Source organism: Colletotrichum paranaense (assembly GCF_030867605.1).
Source record: "Colletotrichum paranaense strain IMI 384185 chromosome Unknown Scaffold_4.1, whole genome shotgun sequence".
Classification (NCBI taxonomy): domain Eukaryota; kingdom Fungi; phylum Ascomycota; class Sordariomycetes; order Glomerellales; family Glomerellaceae; genus Colletotrichum; species Colletotrichum paranaense.
Genome location: NW_026848962.1, coordinates 1,047,134 through 1,064,620, shown reverse-complemented (window position 1 = coordinate 1,064,620; position 17,487 = coordinate 1,047,134). Strand labels below are relative to the sequence as shown.

At 51.2% G+C, this 17,487-nt stretch overlaps 5 protein-coding genes across 5 annotated transcripts; 4 read left to right on the top strand and 1 right to left on the bottom strand.

Moving 5' to 3' along the window:
- Positions 1–265: 265 nt before the first annotated feature.
- Positions 266–973, top strand: CPAR01_05330 (uncharacterized protein; the record flags this gene model as incomplete). Its single annotated transcript, XM_060489609.1, has 1 exon — positions 266–973. The coding sequence occupies one exon, from the start codon at positions 266–268 to the stop codon at positions 971–973; it is 708 nt and encodes a 235-aa protein (XP_060351075.1).
- A 336-nt stretch (positions 974–1,309) lies between these two features.
- CPAR01_05329 (ABC-2 type transporter) lies at positions 1,310–6,172 on the bottom strand (the record flags this gene model as incomplete). Its single annotated transcript, XM_060489608.1, has 7 exons — positions 1,310–1,736; positions 1,827–2,056; positions 2,129–2,362; positions 2,426–3,376; positions 3,438–4,973; positions 5,074–5,276; positions 5,332–6,172. 7 exons carry the CDS (start codon positions 6,170–6,172, stop codon positions 1,310–1,312), a joined length of 4,422 nt encoding a protein of 1,473 aa, XP_060351074.1.
- Positions 6,173–6,805: 633 nt separating this feature from the next.
- On the top strand, positions 6,806–9,416 carry CPAR01_05328 (uncharacterized protein; the record flags this gene model as incomplete). Its single annotated transcript, XM_060489607.1, has 8 exons — positions 6,806–6,849; positions 6,897–6,967; positions 7,311–7,317; positions 7,372–7,399; positions 7,521–7,992; positions 8,043–8,332; positions 8,403–8,852; positions 8,922–9,416. The coding sequence occupies 8 exons, from the start codon at positions 6,806–6,808 to the stop codon at positions 9,414–9,416; spliced, it is 1,857 nt and encodes a 618-aa protein (XP_060351073.1).
- Positions 9,417–9,905: 489 nt separating this feature from the next.
- On the top strand, positions 9,906–12,093 carry CPAR01_05327 (uncharacterized protein; the record flags this gene model as incomplete). The annotated part of the gene is made up of 5 exons (XM_060489606.1): positions 9,906–10,203; positions 10,265–10,769; positions 10,831–11,417; positions 11,468–11,744; positions 11,898–12,093. The coding sequence occupies 5 exons, from the start codon at positions 9,906–9,908 to the stop codon at positions 12,091–12,093; spliced, it is 1,863 nt and encodes a 620-aa protein (XP_060351072.1).
- Positions 12,094–13,257: 1,164 nt separating this feature from the next.
- Positions 13,258–15,279, top strand: CPAR01_05326 (vacuolar sorting protein VPS1; the record flags this gene model as incomplete). Its single annotated transcript, XM_060489605.1, has 2 exons — positions 13,258–14,634; positions 14,698–15,279. The coding sequence occupies 2 exons, from the start codon at positions 13,258–13,260 to the stop codon at positions 15,277–15,279; spliced, it is 1,959 nt and encodes a 652-aa protein (XP_060351071.1).
- Between the last annotated feature and the right edge of the window lie 2,208 nt (positions 15,280–17,487).

Genomic DNA, 17,487 nt, shown 5'->3' with positions numbered 1-17,487 from the left:
AGCACAGAGAACGACGTATGATGCATGCCCCCTTTCCCATCGCCTTTAGTAGCCTGCGTCCCCGTCTTAGTGCTATGATTCCGTAGCTTCACACCCGCTTACACCAACCACTACTCTCACCCACACACACAGCGAGCAAACGAGTTGACGAGTTCACGATTATCCGGAGCATATCATAGCGGCATCTAGCGATTCCAAAAGGGATACCTATATCCATAACAACTGAAGAACAAGACAACCAACACAACCAATCCAACCAACCAAAATGCCTTCCGTCCTAGGTCTTACAACAGACCCCTCCCCCCACGGTCCAGGCGCCGAGCAGAAGCAAAAGAAGAAGAAGCCCCAATTCTCCGGCATCGCCGACGACGCAAACCTCGAAGGCAAACAACTAGCCCGCCGCGAAAAGAAGTCCGAAGAAGTCGGCTCTCCCGACGGCGTTGAAAAGAAGAAGAAGAAGAAGTCGAGCAAATCCAAGAAGGAGAAGAAGGAGTCGAGCGGTCCCAAGCAAATGCGCCACTACGACACCGACGAAGAAGACGACTCGGAAGAAGAAGGACCTCTCAACACGATCAAGCTCCGCAACCACGCAAAGGCAATCGAGATGGAAACGCTCCTCTGGGGCGCCCTCTGCCACAAGCCCAAGAGCGCCCTGAAGTACATTGGCAAAGGCGCCATCATGTGCAACCCGCTCCTCTTTGGCGACGCCGAGGTCTACTCGGAGCGCTCTGAGCCCACCCTTAAGGAGATGCTCAAGGAACACGCCGACCCGCCCATGAGCTTCAAGATGCACAAGCCCCACGTCTGCGAGGTCGGCCTCATGGCCATGTCCATCTGCTGCGACGTCACCATCTTCCGCATGAATGACAACAACGAGCTCGAGGCCGAGGAGTGTCAGATCTCGTCTAGCTGGCGGCAAGTGGCGAGCGGAGACTGGGAGATGGCGAGCTCCATGGCCGGATGGCAGGAGTAGAGAGGTCTACTGTGTCTTACTTTCTAGAACCAAGCGAGCAGGTGGTGGAAGGCGTAACTGCGGTTGTTGTACTATTTCGTTTGTTTTCCTCTTTCCATTTCATACCTGTACGGCGTCGATGTGTAACGATTCTATCTTCATTGTAATGTACTACAGCCTGCATGAATTGATTATCTGCATTATTCGACGCACCATCGAGTCCCTCCTTGGCTACTCCAAGTCCCCTCAATCGTGAGACTTCTTCCCCAAATTGCCATTTGCCGGAATGGTACCAAGATTGAATACTCTGTTCATCCGTCTCTACTTTCCCAATGTTTTCTATCCTTCTACTTTACTTCAGGCCTTGCCCGAGTTGTGACTCTTGAAATCATTCTTTGGAACCCTGACGGCCCAGTACAAAGCCGCCGCCGTAGCGACATTGAATACGCAAAATACCCAAATGAAACCAAAGTCGCGCCACCTGTTGTCGAAGCTCATGTTCATGCTCGACAAGAACGCATTCGTATCGGCCATGCCGCAGTACTGGCAAGCGTTCGTACCGGCATCCACCAAGTAGCCGCCCTTCTCCAGTATATACGCAGCCATATACTCACCACAGGTGCCATTAGCGGGTGCGGCGAACTCCAACAGCTCAGAAGCGCTGCATACCACCGGTGCATTGGCGAGGCCGACGCTGAGGAAACCCTCTACAATATAGGTGAACGGGTTGACGCGATACATGAAGATCCAGAAACCCGGCAATTCATTCGGGCCAGCCAATACACTTTTGCCATCGTCAGTTTTTTTCGATCAAATTTCTCAAGTCACCCCGAGTAGGACAAATTGTGGCAGCTCAAGGTTGGAATGCACTTACCCGCAGAAAGCAAACATGAGAATGAAAAGCAAATTCATGATGCCACCCGCAACCTCGGCGCTGCCAAGACCAGCAATCATAAGATGCGCAAACGTGCTCGAGAACAAAAAGAAGACCCAGCAGATGAGAAAAAGCGTCATGCCGCGCGAGTGAACGGAATCTGTCCATTCGGCGTTGCGATCGAGTCTCATGGGATAAAACCAGAACAGGAACGAGAAGATGGCCATGATCTAGCCGCCCAATTGTTAGTATAGAGTTTGGCGTCAGGCAAGGGCTTTGCGTTGCGTATGATGTTCACTTACAGAGTTCCAAAACATCTCGACGATGACATTAGCACCCATAAATGCCATCCAAGAATACGATTTCGCCGGCCGCTCGCGGGCTTCGTACATGGTACGCTGAGAGACAAAGACCGGCATGATCTGCTGCACCATCTGGCTGAAGATGAAGAGAAAGATGTAAACGCCAAACATCTGATTCCGGAGACCGCGTTCGGTATTGTTACCGCCGAGGAGCGTAAGCCCAATGAACAAGGCCTGTCCGCGTCAGTCAGCTTTCTTGTGGCGTACTCGACTCAATGCTCTGCAAATAGCGCTTACCGAACCGAACGTCAAGATGGACTTAGAAAAGATATACGAAGGACTGCGCCAGTACTGCTGGAAGACTCGTCTCGTCACCTGTCGTATCTGCACACCAAAACCTGCAGCGAACTCCGCGTACGTAGATGCATCATGATCTGCTGTTGTAGATGTGGCCCCTTTCTCGTCTGCATGTGATGATAACCTCGCAAGCTCGGTCTGAACGGCCTGGTATTCGTTGCTTTGCCTCCATACGGCAGGCCAGTCGATATCGGTATGCGCCTTCGGTGCTGCCCCAATCACCTCCAGCATGTACTCGGCAGGGTTGGATCCAGGTTGGTAGGCTGGAGCTCCGTGCCGGCTGAGATAATCGATGAGAATGTGTGAGTTCTTGCCAATGTCGCCGAAGTACACCGTCCGTCCACCTCTGGCAAGCAACAACAACCGATCGAACCTCTGGAATAGCGATGCCGAAGGTTGATGTATTGTACAGAGAATCGCTTGCCCATTCCTCGTCAGCTTCTCCATCAAATCACAGATTGACCACGATGTCTGACTGTCGAGACCCGATGTTGGTTCGTCCAGGAAAAGCAGCAGCTGTGGTCGGGCAGCTAGCTCTACTCCAATGGTCAAACGTTTACGTTGTTCAACGTTAAGCCCCTCGCCCAGGTCCCCAATCACAGCCTCTGCATACTCCTGCATGCCGAGGAGATCAATCACTGTGTCCACGTAGGCCAACTTCTCTTCTCGGCTATACCGCTTAGGTTGTCGTAGTAGAGCACTGAAACTCAACGCTTCTCTTACCGTCGCTGTGTGGAGGTGAAGGTCCTGCTGTGTGACGTATCCCGTCTTGCGTTGGAACGAAGAGTCTCGTAGCTGCCCGTCGACGAGCATCTCTCCACTAACAACACCCATGGTGACACGACTGGCCAGAACATCTAAAAGGCTCGTCTTACCAGCTCCCGAAACTCCCTGTGATGATACGTATGTTAGCCATGTCTGGCAGCCAATCAGGAATAAGGCAGGAACCCACCATCAGTGCTGTCAACGTCCCGGGCTTCACCCAGCCGTCACAGTGATCAAGGATCCTGCGGGCCTCGCCTTTGACTTGCACATCGTAGCAGACGTCGTTCCAATGAAACACAGACGTTTGCTTCGCGAGGTCTGAGTTATCGCTGTCGTCATCTACCTGTATCGTTGGCTGCGACGGGTTTCCTCCCAATGTCTCGATATCATCATGACCTTTCTTGGCACTCTTCAGCGCCCTACGCTTGAAAAGCAACACTTCGCCCTTGGATCTCTCAGATGAAACCAGCTCGACGGCGACAAGATAAAGAGACATGAAGAAGATGGTGATGGCAACCAAGATGCCAAAATTTCTCCAGCGATGACCGGCCAGGAACCCATAGACGACTCGAAGGTGCTCTTCACCATTTACGGAATTGGAACCCGGCATCGCTCCACCAATATCACAGACACGTTCATCCAATGTAGCAGTCGCGTAACCGGGTCCTGTCGGGACAAATTGCGAGCAGGTGAAATTGCGTCCAACGAATTCGTTTAGTGCGAGACCTTCTTGCGCGTAGAAGACGGGGTTGATCCAGCGAATCCATCCAATCCAGTCGCTAAGGTATGACTGAGGCATAGCAAAGCCGCTGAACAGCATCAGTGCCAGCAGGATGATAGCTGAGGGCGCCAGAGCTTGCGAGGTCGTCTTGGTAACGGAGCCGAGGAATCGAAAGATCATGGACATGGAGACTGTGATAGTGAAAGAGAACAATAGGAAGAAGAAAAAAGGCCCGGCTGACTCGCGCCGTAAATTCGTCATAAAATAGATTGGCACATTGATGAACAGCGCGTTGATCATCTTGTACGGTAAGTCGACGAGCATTGCGGCAACGGCCTCAGCACTTGGATGATAGAGTGCGTATCTGGCATGCTTCTCGATGATCTTTCTCTTTCCATAGAGCGTGAGAATCTCCATAATGCTACCCATAGCATTGATGAGAATGGTGTAGAATATCAGAAGATTACGGTTGTAGAGACTGGAAGAGTTTGGTGCCAAGTTGTAGAAGATGCTTGAGATAATGAGAGATTCGAAGAAATTGGTCGTCAACATTGTGATGGTCATCCACGGCTCGCTAATCAGTAGTTTGAAGCTGCGCCACAGATTGAGGCTGATTTGCTGCACGTAGGACAACGTATATGGTGACGAAGATCGCTGCGCTTTGGACTGATGCGCTCGTCGAGTGGCCGAAAACTTCTTGTGCGTATCTCCGCCAAAAGGGTACTGCTGCTCGAACGAATCGATCTCCTCCAACAGGTTTCGGCGGTGCTGGCTATCTTTCCAAGCTTGAGCAAACTCTTCAGGACTCCGCGGCGGTGTTCGGCCTTTCCACTCGGGTTGCACAATTCTCTCGGAAGAGCTTGTCATTGAAGTCAGGAAGTCGGCAGTGGTCTTCTGCTCCGGACACAGGAAACCAAGATTTTCGAAATAGGCTTTCGCATCGGTGGATTTCCCGAAGAAGATCTGGCGGCCTTCGTAAAGGACGATGACTTTGTCAAAAAGCTGTCCATATGATGAGTAACGAAACATCCCAGCGGCGAAAATAAGCATTTAGCGATAAAAGCAAGAATGGCAGAGCAGGGGAACAAGAGATAAAACTTACTTCATAGGCTTCCTGGGGTGCTTGGTAAATGGCCACAGAGGAGCTGCAACCGAAAACGTCTGCCTGCATGCGGAGGGTTCGACAGAACTCGATTGCATTGGCAGAATCGAGACCTCGCGTGCTATTGTCCCAGCATTGAAGAGGAGAATAGCTCAAGACGGCCTCCGCGATACTGACCCTCTTCCGCTCGCCTCCGCTAACCCCTACGAAGATTTAGTCTAGGTTGCCTTAGAGTTATCAAAGACGCGAGCTCCTCACCACGGACAAAGTCGTCTCCAACCCGCGTTTCCTTCGTGTGTGAGATACCCAAAAGTGCCATGACGACGTCACGAAGGTGCTCCGCGTACTGGTGCTCGGAGATTCCATGCGGAAGTCCCATATTCTGGGGGCACCGTGCGCGAGCTGCAAAGTAGAGGGTTTCCCCGACAGTTAGGTAGGGAAAGTGATGGTCGAATTCTGCAGTGTAGATTGCTTCTCCTTTGAACGATGTTTTCATCTCTTTCGGGGAGATGCCTTGATAGTTAATGGTTGCTCCATCAGCGATATAGAAGCCGTGGGTCTCGCCAGCGATAGTCTTGAGCAACGTTGTACAGCCAGAGCCGGGTGGACCAAGCACCGCAAGCATCTCTCCACTTTGAATGACGCCTTCCAAGTCGTGCAAAATGTCGATGCGCTGCTTCTTTCCTGAGGACGATAACCAGGAAATTAAGGCGGCAGCCTCCAAAAAGAAGTTGCCAACAGTCTTCTGATAGTCCGTAGTCGTTCCCAAGCCATAGACTTGCAAATCCTTAAAAGCAAGACCCACCGTATTGGGTGCATTTCCGAGAAGAGCATTGGTCTGGAGCCTATAGAAAGCTGCGGCCCATCTTCGAGCGTCGAATTTGTCGCTCTTTGGATCGAGTGTGGCGTCGGATGGCTCAGGAAATAGGTTATGACCTCCTCCATGAGACGCCGAGGTTAGGCGCCTAGCCAAGTCATGGACTTCTTCTTCAGCTTCTTCGGCATCTATTAGGATCGGGACGCTTCCGATGCCGTCGAATGTGGATGCATGGGGTTCATTCGCATGAGGACCGGGGTCCAAGATCGCGGGTGCCGGCATTTTGCAACTATTCTCGGTGCCGGTGGGAGGCAGACTTTGGGACCACTCGCGTAAGCTCTACACCGTAAGACTTATGGTTGGGAGATATAATTCGGGCTGAATCTTAGTCAGAGTAGATGTGTAGGAAAGATGGAAAAGTGGACCGTGAAGTGAATCTCTACCATTGACATCCCCAAGTTAAACCATCAAGGAGGTGCCCGGGTCTTTGTATCGTCGTCGACATTGAACAAGTTCTCTTGTCTCGTGGAAAGAAGAATAGAGAGAGTTTCCATGACTGTGTTTGAAATTCGAATTGAGTTCCATCCGCAATTGTGTGTTGGTGGAGAAGATGCAGGTTGTGTTCTCGGAAAGTGCGAAATGCCTTTGGACGTCGTCGATCCGGAAGGCGTTCCGGCGAACCGACCACGGCCAGGAAGGAGCGTGCTGAAGACGGTGCCGCACTTTCGGAAAATGCGAAAGACCGATTAGGTGGGTCTGGAGGGCCCATCTTCCACTCAGAGACGAGAACCGCGGCACGTCACAGCTGCCAAGGATGGGAAGAGCGCCGTAGGCGGTCCCAATTGGGGCAAGGCCAATTCGACGAAGCCAAGCTCGTGGCAGTCCGCGGTCACTGTGTCGTTTCTTCCGAGAAACATGTCCGAACATGCGCCAAGTTCCACACCGTTCATGACTCTGAAGTGAGATCGTGTGTGGAGAACCCTACCTAAGCTACACTGGCTTGCAGTTTTGAGGCCCGTAAGGCGCTGGCGCGTGTCATCCGGTTTCCCCCCCATCTTCGACAACAAAAGCTGATCGGTGCGTCCGTATGCACTGAGACCCTTGGATACTCCGAGCCAGTTGCGGCTCTGTCATTTGTATTCCCTTATCCAAAGCCCATCTGGAATCACAGCCTCGGCATTCCACGCGCTGTAGATTCGGGACCTTGGTGCCCATGGAGCGGCAAGAAGTTGTGGTTTTGAACGGCCTTTCGGTAAGCCCGCATTTTCCATCAAATTCAATTCGAGTATCCCAAGCCCTGCCCGGTTCAAGGTCCTCATCAGGCGATTCTTTGAAGCGTACACCCTAGCATAGCTGGGAGCTCTTATGGGTCTGATGGCATGAAACTTACATTTCATTGGTAGTGTACGAATTGTCGCAGCAAAAAGGTACGTTGTCCTGTCAGTCCGCTTGCAACTTGTGCCATGCTTATACCCTCCCAGCTTAGATGTAGTCGTGACACACCCATTTGTGAGCGATGTAGTACATTAGACCTGTCATGCCAGTACCCTCAGAGAAGGCCTAGGAAACGTACCAAGAGAGAGGCCGATCACCCAAGGTGAGCCTAACTTCAAGCTATCATCAAATTCAGGCCATTTCAGAAAAGCACATGACTGATACCCCAACCCCCAGGAGCACTGACAATGCTACTCTGTCACTCATCCTTGACCGTTTAGAACGTATTGAGAATAATCGTACAGCGTCAAGTGCCAACCCTACCGCTTCAGGATCATATCATCGACAAGCTTCTGACGAGTCTGGCTCCCCAGAGCCCTACTCACCCCGAGCCCGGGATCGATCGAGCCACTCGGCTTCACCTCTAAGTCCACCATCTAGGGCCGATGCTAGGAACACACCCTATCACGAGCGGGACATATTACCATCTCTTAGGCCCCATGGATCTGAAGGCTCGCGCCATCCCGCTGTGCTAGACGTTGCTGCAACTCTTGGTGACACGTTCGATCGTGTGCGAGAGCAAAGACTTCGACGTACCATGGGTCACAACACCATGGCAACCGAGGGTATTGACATTTCTCTCGAGAAGGCACGAACCTGGATTCACAGTAAGAATCATACGAACTCAGTGCCTCCGCGACACTGACAGTCATGTTAGATTACTTCACCTACAGTCCCACTGAGACATTTCTCAGCCTCGTGGATAGGAAAACTGTCGAATTAATACCAGATATGCTCTTGATGAGGCATGTCACCATCGACCCCTGCATCCTCATCATTTACTATGTCATTCTGTGGCGGGGATGCTACATCCTGAACACGAGGTCATACCACAGCCCAGACGGCAGATACGCGCGGAAGCTCTACCTGTGCTGTCTTAGGACTATGCCATGCTGGCAGAAGGAAGCCACCGGTTCGATCACTGATTTTATTGCTGCTATCTTCATGGTATGCCCCTCTATCACCTCCTTGTACTCGTCTTACGTGCCACGGGTACCGTCACTAAGCAGATCTACAGACCGGCATTGCAGCAGAGTCTTATGACTTCGAAATGAGTCTAGAACTGCACCAATTGGCTTGCGAGTACGCCAAAGGACTCCAGATGCACAGTCTCGACAGTAATGACTACTTTGTGGCCACCGGTTGTCCCAGCACTGACGAAGACCGCAAGGGCATGTGGGAGCTCATTCAAACGGACCTCTTCTACCACTTGATCTATAACAAGCCGGCGACTCTATATCCAAGCCTCGATAAGTGGCAGGTAAATTTACCATGGCTATCACTCGACTTACCCCCGGAGGAAGGTGCTCAGGTTTCGACGATATCATTTCTCTTTCGCAGCCGACTCGCGTTCATTCTGATCCGCTTCTTCCAAACGCTTGAAGGACTCGAGAACGAGTCAGAAGCTGTCGCGGCCATCGAGCCTCTGTGCCACGAGATAGAAGTACTATTTGATGAATGGGGAATCGTAAGTCAACCTCACAACCTGCAGCACTGCTCTATCCGATGGGGTTCGAGTCTATTAACACCGCTACAGGAAGACTGGATCGGACGATCAGGCGACAACCACATGGATCTGTGGATGTTGGCAGGCCTGGTTCTAACCGGCTACACCTCCATCATTTTTATGCTGCGGAAAGCTACTCTCCTAAACTCAAACTGCCCTGTACCAGTCTGCACCGACAACAACGTGCCCAGGACGGACTTCTCAACCCGAGCCTCGCGTCGAATCCTCAACCTGACGTATAATATGCTCCACATCTGGAAGTTCCCCGCGGCGGAGGCAATCTCGTACATCCTTGGCGCCTACCGAGCGCACACCGCCTATGCCCATCTGGCGAGCAACGCCATGAATGCCCCCAGCCCCGGCGACGTGATTGAGGATCTGCATTTGCTGGACCGCGTCGCCCAAGGTATTGAGACTGCGACACAGCAAGAAAGCGATTTTCTTCCGTTGGCACGGGAGATGAAGAGGATCAATGCTCAAGTCAAGGAAAGGGTCAATGGCACTACGAGTGCACGGAATGCTTGATTCCATGTCTAAAAGTTATCGCAACACCTTAACCAACTTGGCGATTCAGATATTAGACACGTTCAGCTTGGCTGTACCACAACATTGGACTTCTGTACATTATCTACACAGCCCCTTCAGCTTTCGAGCAATTCGTCGGTTTAGGCTGTGGCCTTGTGATGATTGGCCCATGTAGCTTATCGCACCTTCGCTGACTGCAGGTCAGAACAACCTCTTCAGTGGCTAGTTTAATTCTTCGCCATCAAACCTTTCTCACCGGTCTACTCAAACGGGAAGACTGTAAGAGGGTGTCATGCAGAATATGAAGTCATGTGCTGTCGACGGCAGCTCGCGTGTAATCTGCCCGCCACTGAACGAGACCATCATCACAGCCTCGTCTTTGAAGCCTTCATAGATATTGTCCCGCCGTCTCCTCTAATCTCTCGTCTGATCCCCGTCCCTATGCAGTAGAACCTATCCTCAGGAGATTCTCTTCTCACACAGGACAGAATGACTAGCATAGCCAGCACTAACACCATGACCCGTGCCACCGATCAAGCGGCTTCTTTGAGTCCAAGGACTTCAGCAAACCTTTCATCCAACACTGCATACAGCGTTTCATTGGCAGACAGCGAAGATGAAGAACCTCCTGTACCCGTCGAAACTCGCAGTGCAAACAATACCACAGGGCCAGAACATGTCGAAATGCTTCCAGCAGCAGAGAAGGGTAGCAGCAAAGTAATACTAAAGGGCCGTCGGAGATGCTCGGGTAGAGTCGTCTGGCAGATGATAGCTTTCTACGTACTAGGTATGGGTGGCCTTTCTACCTGAATAAGCGGCGCAACCACAGCTACTTCAATGCCGACAAGTCTCCGGTCTACCAGCTTTGGGATTTATGGCCACTCACATGGCCTTCTTCATCCTTTTGGACGGTCAGCCTGTTGCAACGTCTGGCTTCAGTCAGAACTTACAGGCTGCTTTAGCTAACTTTCTTGCCATCGCCGTCGAGATTTGTCTTCTCAGTGGCATCGCAGTAGCTTACGACCAGACTCTGTGGCGACTCCTCCGTCGCAAAGCACTCAGAGCATACACAATCGATAAGCTTGTAACCCTGGTTCTGAGTCCGTGGAACTTGTTCCGGTCGGAGCTTTTGACTAGCGCACCCGAGCTCTGGTTGATCGCGTTTCTCTGCTTCATGATCCCAGTTACTGTCGTCTTCCCGCCTGGTGCGCTGACAGTTGAGTTTGAAAATGCGGTGTTGCCGGTCACTTTGACGAATGTGCCGACACTGGATATCAGCGACTGGGGAAACGGGAGTGCCAGAGACTTTATGCGGCTCTCGTTGATGGAGCCTGATAAGGATCTTGTCTACGTGTTAGTATATAATCCACCATGACCAAATCTTTACTAGCTGATTGGATCTATGATACTTTAGAGATGAGATACGACCAAACTTGAGACAAACTGCCTCCCTTGTCATCAGTCTTGGCGAGCCGGTACATTTTGCTTCGCCTTGCACTGGTCCTTGTGCCTACAACTTGGTCTTTGATGGACCGAAGTTCGATTGCAATCAACCGAAGCCAACAAAGCAGAAACACCCACCCCTAAATCCTTGCACTCGAGACGTGTTCTACACTGAAAACGGGGCATACTCGGACCAGTCCTTCGTGTACAACAACACTCTTGTCATAACTTGGGATACAATAAAGGACGGGCAGTGCATTCCGGATGGTCGCAGGACAATGGATTGCACAATGAAGCTTGCTACCTACAACTTTACTATTTCTAACTCTCAAAATGGCACCCGCGAGATTCAGACTGAGGTCCTCAAAACTTCACCGATATGGACGGACGAAGCACCGGTTCAGAAAGAATTTGCAACGTACTTTTTCGATTACAGATACGAAACAGCTTATGACTCGCCCATAAATCAGCAAGAGCTCACGAGAAACTTCACACGTGCCCAAGCATTTGCTATCAGGAAAGCTGCCGTAGATGCCATGGTCGGCGGTGTATTTCTATGTAAGTGAGGACGCGACCAAATCAGTCTACCTGTTCCTAATGCGTCAAAGACCGAGATGAAAGATATGGTGTCGAACTACCATGGATTAAGCCCGGACCTGGCTCCCTTGCCGCAGGAAGCCCTTACATTGGACTCGAGGATAAGTTCAACCCGACACTTGATATCAGCCCCCAATCGATCGAGAGATATCTACAGGATGTCGTGATCTCCACCGTGTCGTTAAATCAAATGTCGGCTGGGCCTCTATGGGTCAACAGTCAGCCTGTTGAGGCACTCGCCGGTGCAAACATCTACAGCTTCAGCGAGCCGTGGCAATTCTATGCCCCGTATGTTTCGTGCCTGGTAGTCACGCTGACAGTGTACATCCTTGGGTGGAGGGCATTACACCGAAACGGATGTTCGGCTGGAAATAGTTTCCTTCAGTTCGTGGTAACGACCAGCACGAGCAGCAGGCTACATGAACTTGGGAAACCTTGCAGTATCGGGGGAAGCGAGATTTTCTCGAAAGAGTTGAAAGATGTTAAGCTCCGTTTCGGCATTAAGCGGACGACGAGTGATGTAGAATCAGGTGATGGGGATGAACGGGTGGTTGTCCTCGGGACTGAGTCTGAGATTGAGTCGCTTCGGGCTCGACATCTCAGACCTCACCGCGACGTAAGCGCTTTTCCCACATGATCAGGTTGGAGTTCACTCGCGAGATAGTATTTGCTCTATACTTTAGCTCGGGTGGGCCTCCGACGTCAAGACACCAAGAACCTTATTCATTGGATGATCCCATCACAACTCACGACAGACGAGCTTATCAACATTCACTGTTCTTTCGGACATGTTGCGGAAAGCCAAATCTGTGATAGTGGGATAACTCAGTCACCTGTGTGATGCTCTGTAATGTCGCATTCCCGAACTTCCAATTTGACTTCCAGTATCCATTTCTTAAACCTCCAGTCGCAGAGCCTGTTTTCAGTTTGTTGAGGTATCTTTCATCATACCCCATGACCAAGCATCTCTGGTGAATCTATCGATCTCGGCAAGGGCAAACCCATATCGAATCTTTGAACCGCAGGGCGCGCCTTAGACCAATATCCAGCGATATTACAGCGATATGAATCTTGTATATACATAAGGTACTTTGCATACCAATGGAATTTAGACGTAACTGCGACTCCTATACCGTCCTGAGTAGAGATCCTGGTTCCAGGTTGCTGCCGTTCGGCAACTGATCAGGGAACTACTTTCTTCTAACAAAAGACCGCCAACGCAAACATATGACGAACAATAGTACCCAAATTCTCACCGATTAGCACGAGCCTCCTGTCTTAAATCTGTCAACATATCATCACATGCCAGAACGTAGGTTCGTCGCAAATTGCGTCATCTGCATGTATATTCATACCTTGCAGCAAACTCGGGATTGGGTATTGGTTCATCGGTTGCAAGAACACATCGGCTATAGCCAATGAAATATGTGTACCGCTGCAGATAACAATTTGTTTTCGACAGATAAGATGGGTGTGATTAATTTTACCTCGTGACTGCATAATCAGGTCCGCTCCCGAAACTGAACTCTCTTACAAGTCTAGACAAATCTATAGATTCGGCGTCCGCTAGCCATTTCAGTTGAGGCCTACAATGCCACAGCTCGCATGTAAACGCATGTGAAGACTGCTCAGAAAGCAATTGCACATGTTGGAAACCATGGAAATATTTATGCAGTGAGGATGCACCTATCTTTCCTCTGTTTGATTCCAACTTCATTTCCATCGACTTGAAAGTGTCTATCTGCCTGAGCCTCTCACTACAAATTTCCACATTTCCACAACCATTGTTAGAACAAAGAAAATGGCCGTCTCTAGCCTGAACAAACCCGCGGCTCCATCCCTTGGACTGCGATCTCAGAGATCTACCCATCGCCTCAACCAGATCGAAAAACTACGTGCCAATGGTATTGGCGACCTGATTGACTTGCCTCAACTTGTCGTCTGTGGCGACCAGTCCGCAGGCAAAAGTTCCGTGCTAGAGGGCATTACTGGCATGCCTTTCCCTCGTCAAGAAGGTCTCTGTACCCGATTTCCCACGGAGATTGTTCTACGGCACTCTAATGAGCCATTCATGGCGAAGGCCACTATTCGGCCTCACTCTTCTCGCCCGCCTGGTATTGCACAGACTCTCAGTAACTATGTGCGCGAGATGGAGGAAGACCTCTCCGACCTTCCCGCCGCCATTGAGGAGGTCTCCAAGCTTATGGAGATACGCGGCTTTACCGACTCTCCTGATGATGCTGCGTTTGCATCTGATGCTCTGCGCATTGAGATTTCGGGCCCTACAGGATTGCAACTGAGCATTGTTGACCTCCCTGGCCTGATTTCGGTCTCCAGCGAAGAACAGTCCCAAGCCGATGTGGAAGCCGTCCATGCTATGGTTCGGAGCTATCTCAAGAGCACCCGGACCATCATCCTCGCTGTGGTTCAGGCCAGCAACGACTTTGCCAATCAAGGCATAATCAAGATCGCCCGCGAGTATGACCCAGATGGACAGCGGACTGTCGGCATAATCACCAAGCCCGATCTCATCAATGCTGGAGCTGAGGCCAAGCTCGCCAACATCGCCAAGAACAAGGACGCTATTAAGCTCAAGCTCGGCTTCTTCCTTCTCAAAAACCCCAGTCCATCCGAGATGAAGACCGGCAGTGGCAACAACAAGCGCGCAGAACGGGAGATGAACTTCTTCTCTTCTCCAGCCTGGAAGGCTCAGAATCTCGACATGAGCCGGGTCGGCATTGAGAGCCTTAAAGTTTTCTTGCAAGAGCTTTTGGATGAGCACCTTGAGGGGGAGCTGCCCAAACTGAAGGAGGAAATCAGACGCAAACTTGACTTGTTTGAAAAGGATCTCGAAGACATGGGACCTGAACGACGGTCTCTCAGCGATATTCGATCTTTTATGACCAACCTTAGTATGCGCTACTTTCAGCTAGCTCAGGCGGCTCTAGACGGGAACTATCACTGCTCAGAATCTACCTTCTTCGAGAAAAAGAATGGAAGCAGACTTCGCTCCTTGGTCCATCAGCGGAACGGTGCTTTTGCAGCCAAAGTCCGTGAACAAGGTCACAAACGCGAAGTCACCGACGATCCACCTACGCCCCGGTCAGAGGATGGTTACAGCGTTAGCAGCGGGCAAATCCTTGTGACACGAACCGAGATGGTCTCCTGGATTAGGGAGGTAAGCCTCTGATCTGCCGCACTATTCATCGGTAACAAAGTCAAAGCGGCTAATCTTGATCAGACCTACGTCGAAACCAGAGGTCGTGAGCTTCCTGGCAACTACAACCACATTTTACTCGCTGAGCTATTTCATGAGCACTCCAGTCCGTGGCGCTATCTCGCAAAATACCATGTTTCCACTGTTCTCGAGTGTGTCTCAAAGTGGATTAGTGTAGCGGTGGCTACGCTTTTCCACGAGGATCGCCTGCGCAGAGACATTGGCAGTTTCTGTCAAGAGCGGCTAGAGCTCTCTAGAAAGACTGCATTTAAGGAGCTTGAGCAAATATTCTTGGACGAGGACCGCCATCCAACTACCTACAATCACTATTACACTGACAACATCCAAAAGGCGCGCAGCACATCGCAGAAAGACCTACTAGAGGACTCGCTCGCCATGCTTGGGGGGCACGATCTAAGAACTTGCGATGCTAGTGACAGAAAGCTTCTCGTTGAAGAATTACAACCCAAACTCTGCGTCAGTATGGACCAGCAAGCATGTGAGGAGGCTCTCACAGGTCTCAATGCTTACTACAAGGCACGCACTCAAATCCTCCTTGTCTTCTCTCTGCTCAAGACACTAATTATATCTCTCAGGTTGCGATGAAGACATTCGTGGACAACGTGTGTAGACAAGTCATTGAACGTCACATCTTGGCTCCCCTACCAGAGATTTTCTACCCTACGACAGTCTCGCAGTTCTCTGACGATGAGCTACTGCGCATTGGGTCGGAGCCAGAGAAGGAAATCGCTCGACGGCAAAGTCTGAAGGCGTCTGCTGAAGGGTTACGAAGCAGCCTTCTTGAATTGCAATGCTTATCAGTTTAGCTCATGTTTAGATTGATGACCATGCTGAGTCTTTCCTGCCTATACTGTCGCATGTGGCTGTTCCTTCTTCTTTAGTTGCAGTTCTGATGAGACGAATCTGGTACAATATTTGCAACAGCTTGATGTTTACTTCAAATCTATAATTTCCTAATTGCTCTCGTCGTTCGTTCGGGATCGCCGTGCTAGCTTCCGTCTTGCTGGGGTTTTTATTTTTGATATTTGCTGACCCAGTAGCATGGACATTGTTCTGTTATCCGCAGGTTTCTCGTGCCATTCTCTCAGCAGGATATGAAAGTGCAGCAGCTATCTGCAAGTCATACCCTGATTACATTGGGGCGTCATCGGCAGGTTCCGATATGAGCCAGCTTAGCAAAGTGTTTGGGCTTCAGAAACAACTAGCCGCCAGAACATGATGAGGCTCTGTCCGTCTTACTATTATGCCTTCCACTTTTCGTTGCCTTCCGCAGGGTGACCGGCTTCCATCACAGCCTAAGCCCACGCCTTTTTGAGCACAATTCGAGGTCGATGCTACCTAGAGGCTCTCGTCGAGTCTCTTGCCTGGTTGTCGTGGGTCCCTAGGCTCTCCACGCCAACATGGACTACACCGCTTCCAAGACTGTACCTAGCAGGAACCCGCCGTATACCTCACCTTTTTCTTTGAGGCTGGAGCGTTGGATTCATCCCGGTCTTCCATTGATATCCCTTCTTATTGTGGGAGATGGGGCCACATGGAGCTCCACGGCAGCGGCAACCAACCCCGGCTCTCCGTCGCCTGCTCCCCAAACCAAGAGCCGCGTGCTCGACCTGCATACGCCAGGACTCGGCCCGTTGTAGTTCATTGCCTCCCGAATTCCCTTAAGCAGATAAATAAGACATCTCAAAAGGACAAGAAACAGGCATTCGACACCCCGAAGGCGAGCATTATCTGTCAAATTCCAGATATCAGGGCGACAAAACTGAACACCTCGACTGTCAGTGGTCAGACGTTGCAGTAGTCTTCTCGAAAGCACTCAGTGCTCGGCTACCCACATTGGTACCCTGCACTCCGTTACACTGTACGTAATAAACAGACATGAACCAGGGTATCTGTGTCCGGACCGGCGTGGATCGGCCAAGCATCACTTCACGCCCTATCTTAGCAAAAGGGAGCACGCGAAGGTGACCTGCCGACCACCAGTGCAAGTCGACGCTTTTCTACGGCTACGCGTGGCTTTCAGCGGAACTCCTGAGCGGAGGTGGGTGGAATGTCGAAAGCAAACGAGCTCCGGCGCCACGGCCAAGACTTTTTTTTCTCTCGTTGGTTTTTCTGTCGACGGTCCCTCTCCTCTCCACCCCCAAATCAAATTTCTCGGAGCCCCATGCCCGACCCTTCACCCTCGTCCTCGCGCTCCTCCGCCGAGCCTCTCGGCAAGGCTCGGCGCGGCACGGCATTCGCCGTGGCGGACCAATGGGCGGAGGCCGCGGTCGTACCAACGTCGCCCGAGAGTCATGTCTGACGGATGCCAACCGGGGCGCAATCACCCTGGGCACCTTGGTAACGAGCCTTGGTTTTCTTGGACGCGCCGAATCCTTTTGCTCTCCGTGGAGCTTTTTGCTAGCTGACAACGCGATTGCAAACTGGAGGCCGAGTTTAGGCCCTTGACAGAGCTGTCATTGACAATTGTCAAGATGGGGAGACGACGAGACCCACGGTTTGTGGGGTGAACCTGGAATGGAAGCGAGAGAGAGAGCTTCGAGCTGGATCAATCGAAGTGTCTGCGACAACGCTACAAGCGGTCAGTTGAGGTTGCAACGATGCGAGCCAGGTATGAGGCTCTTTGCACCATACCACTGAAGGCATCTGATACTCAATGATACTCACGCAAACGACCTTCTCACCGTTCGATGAATAATAACCAGCAAAGCCCCGTCGTCACCGCCAAGTTGTGTTTCCAGCCAAGGCCAATACCCAGACGACCATCCCGACATGACAAACTGACTCGGCCAG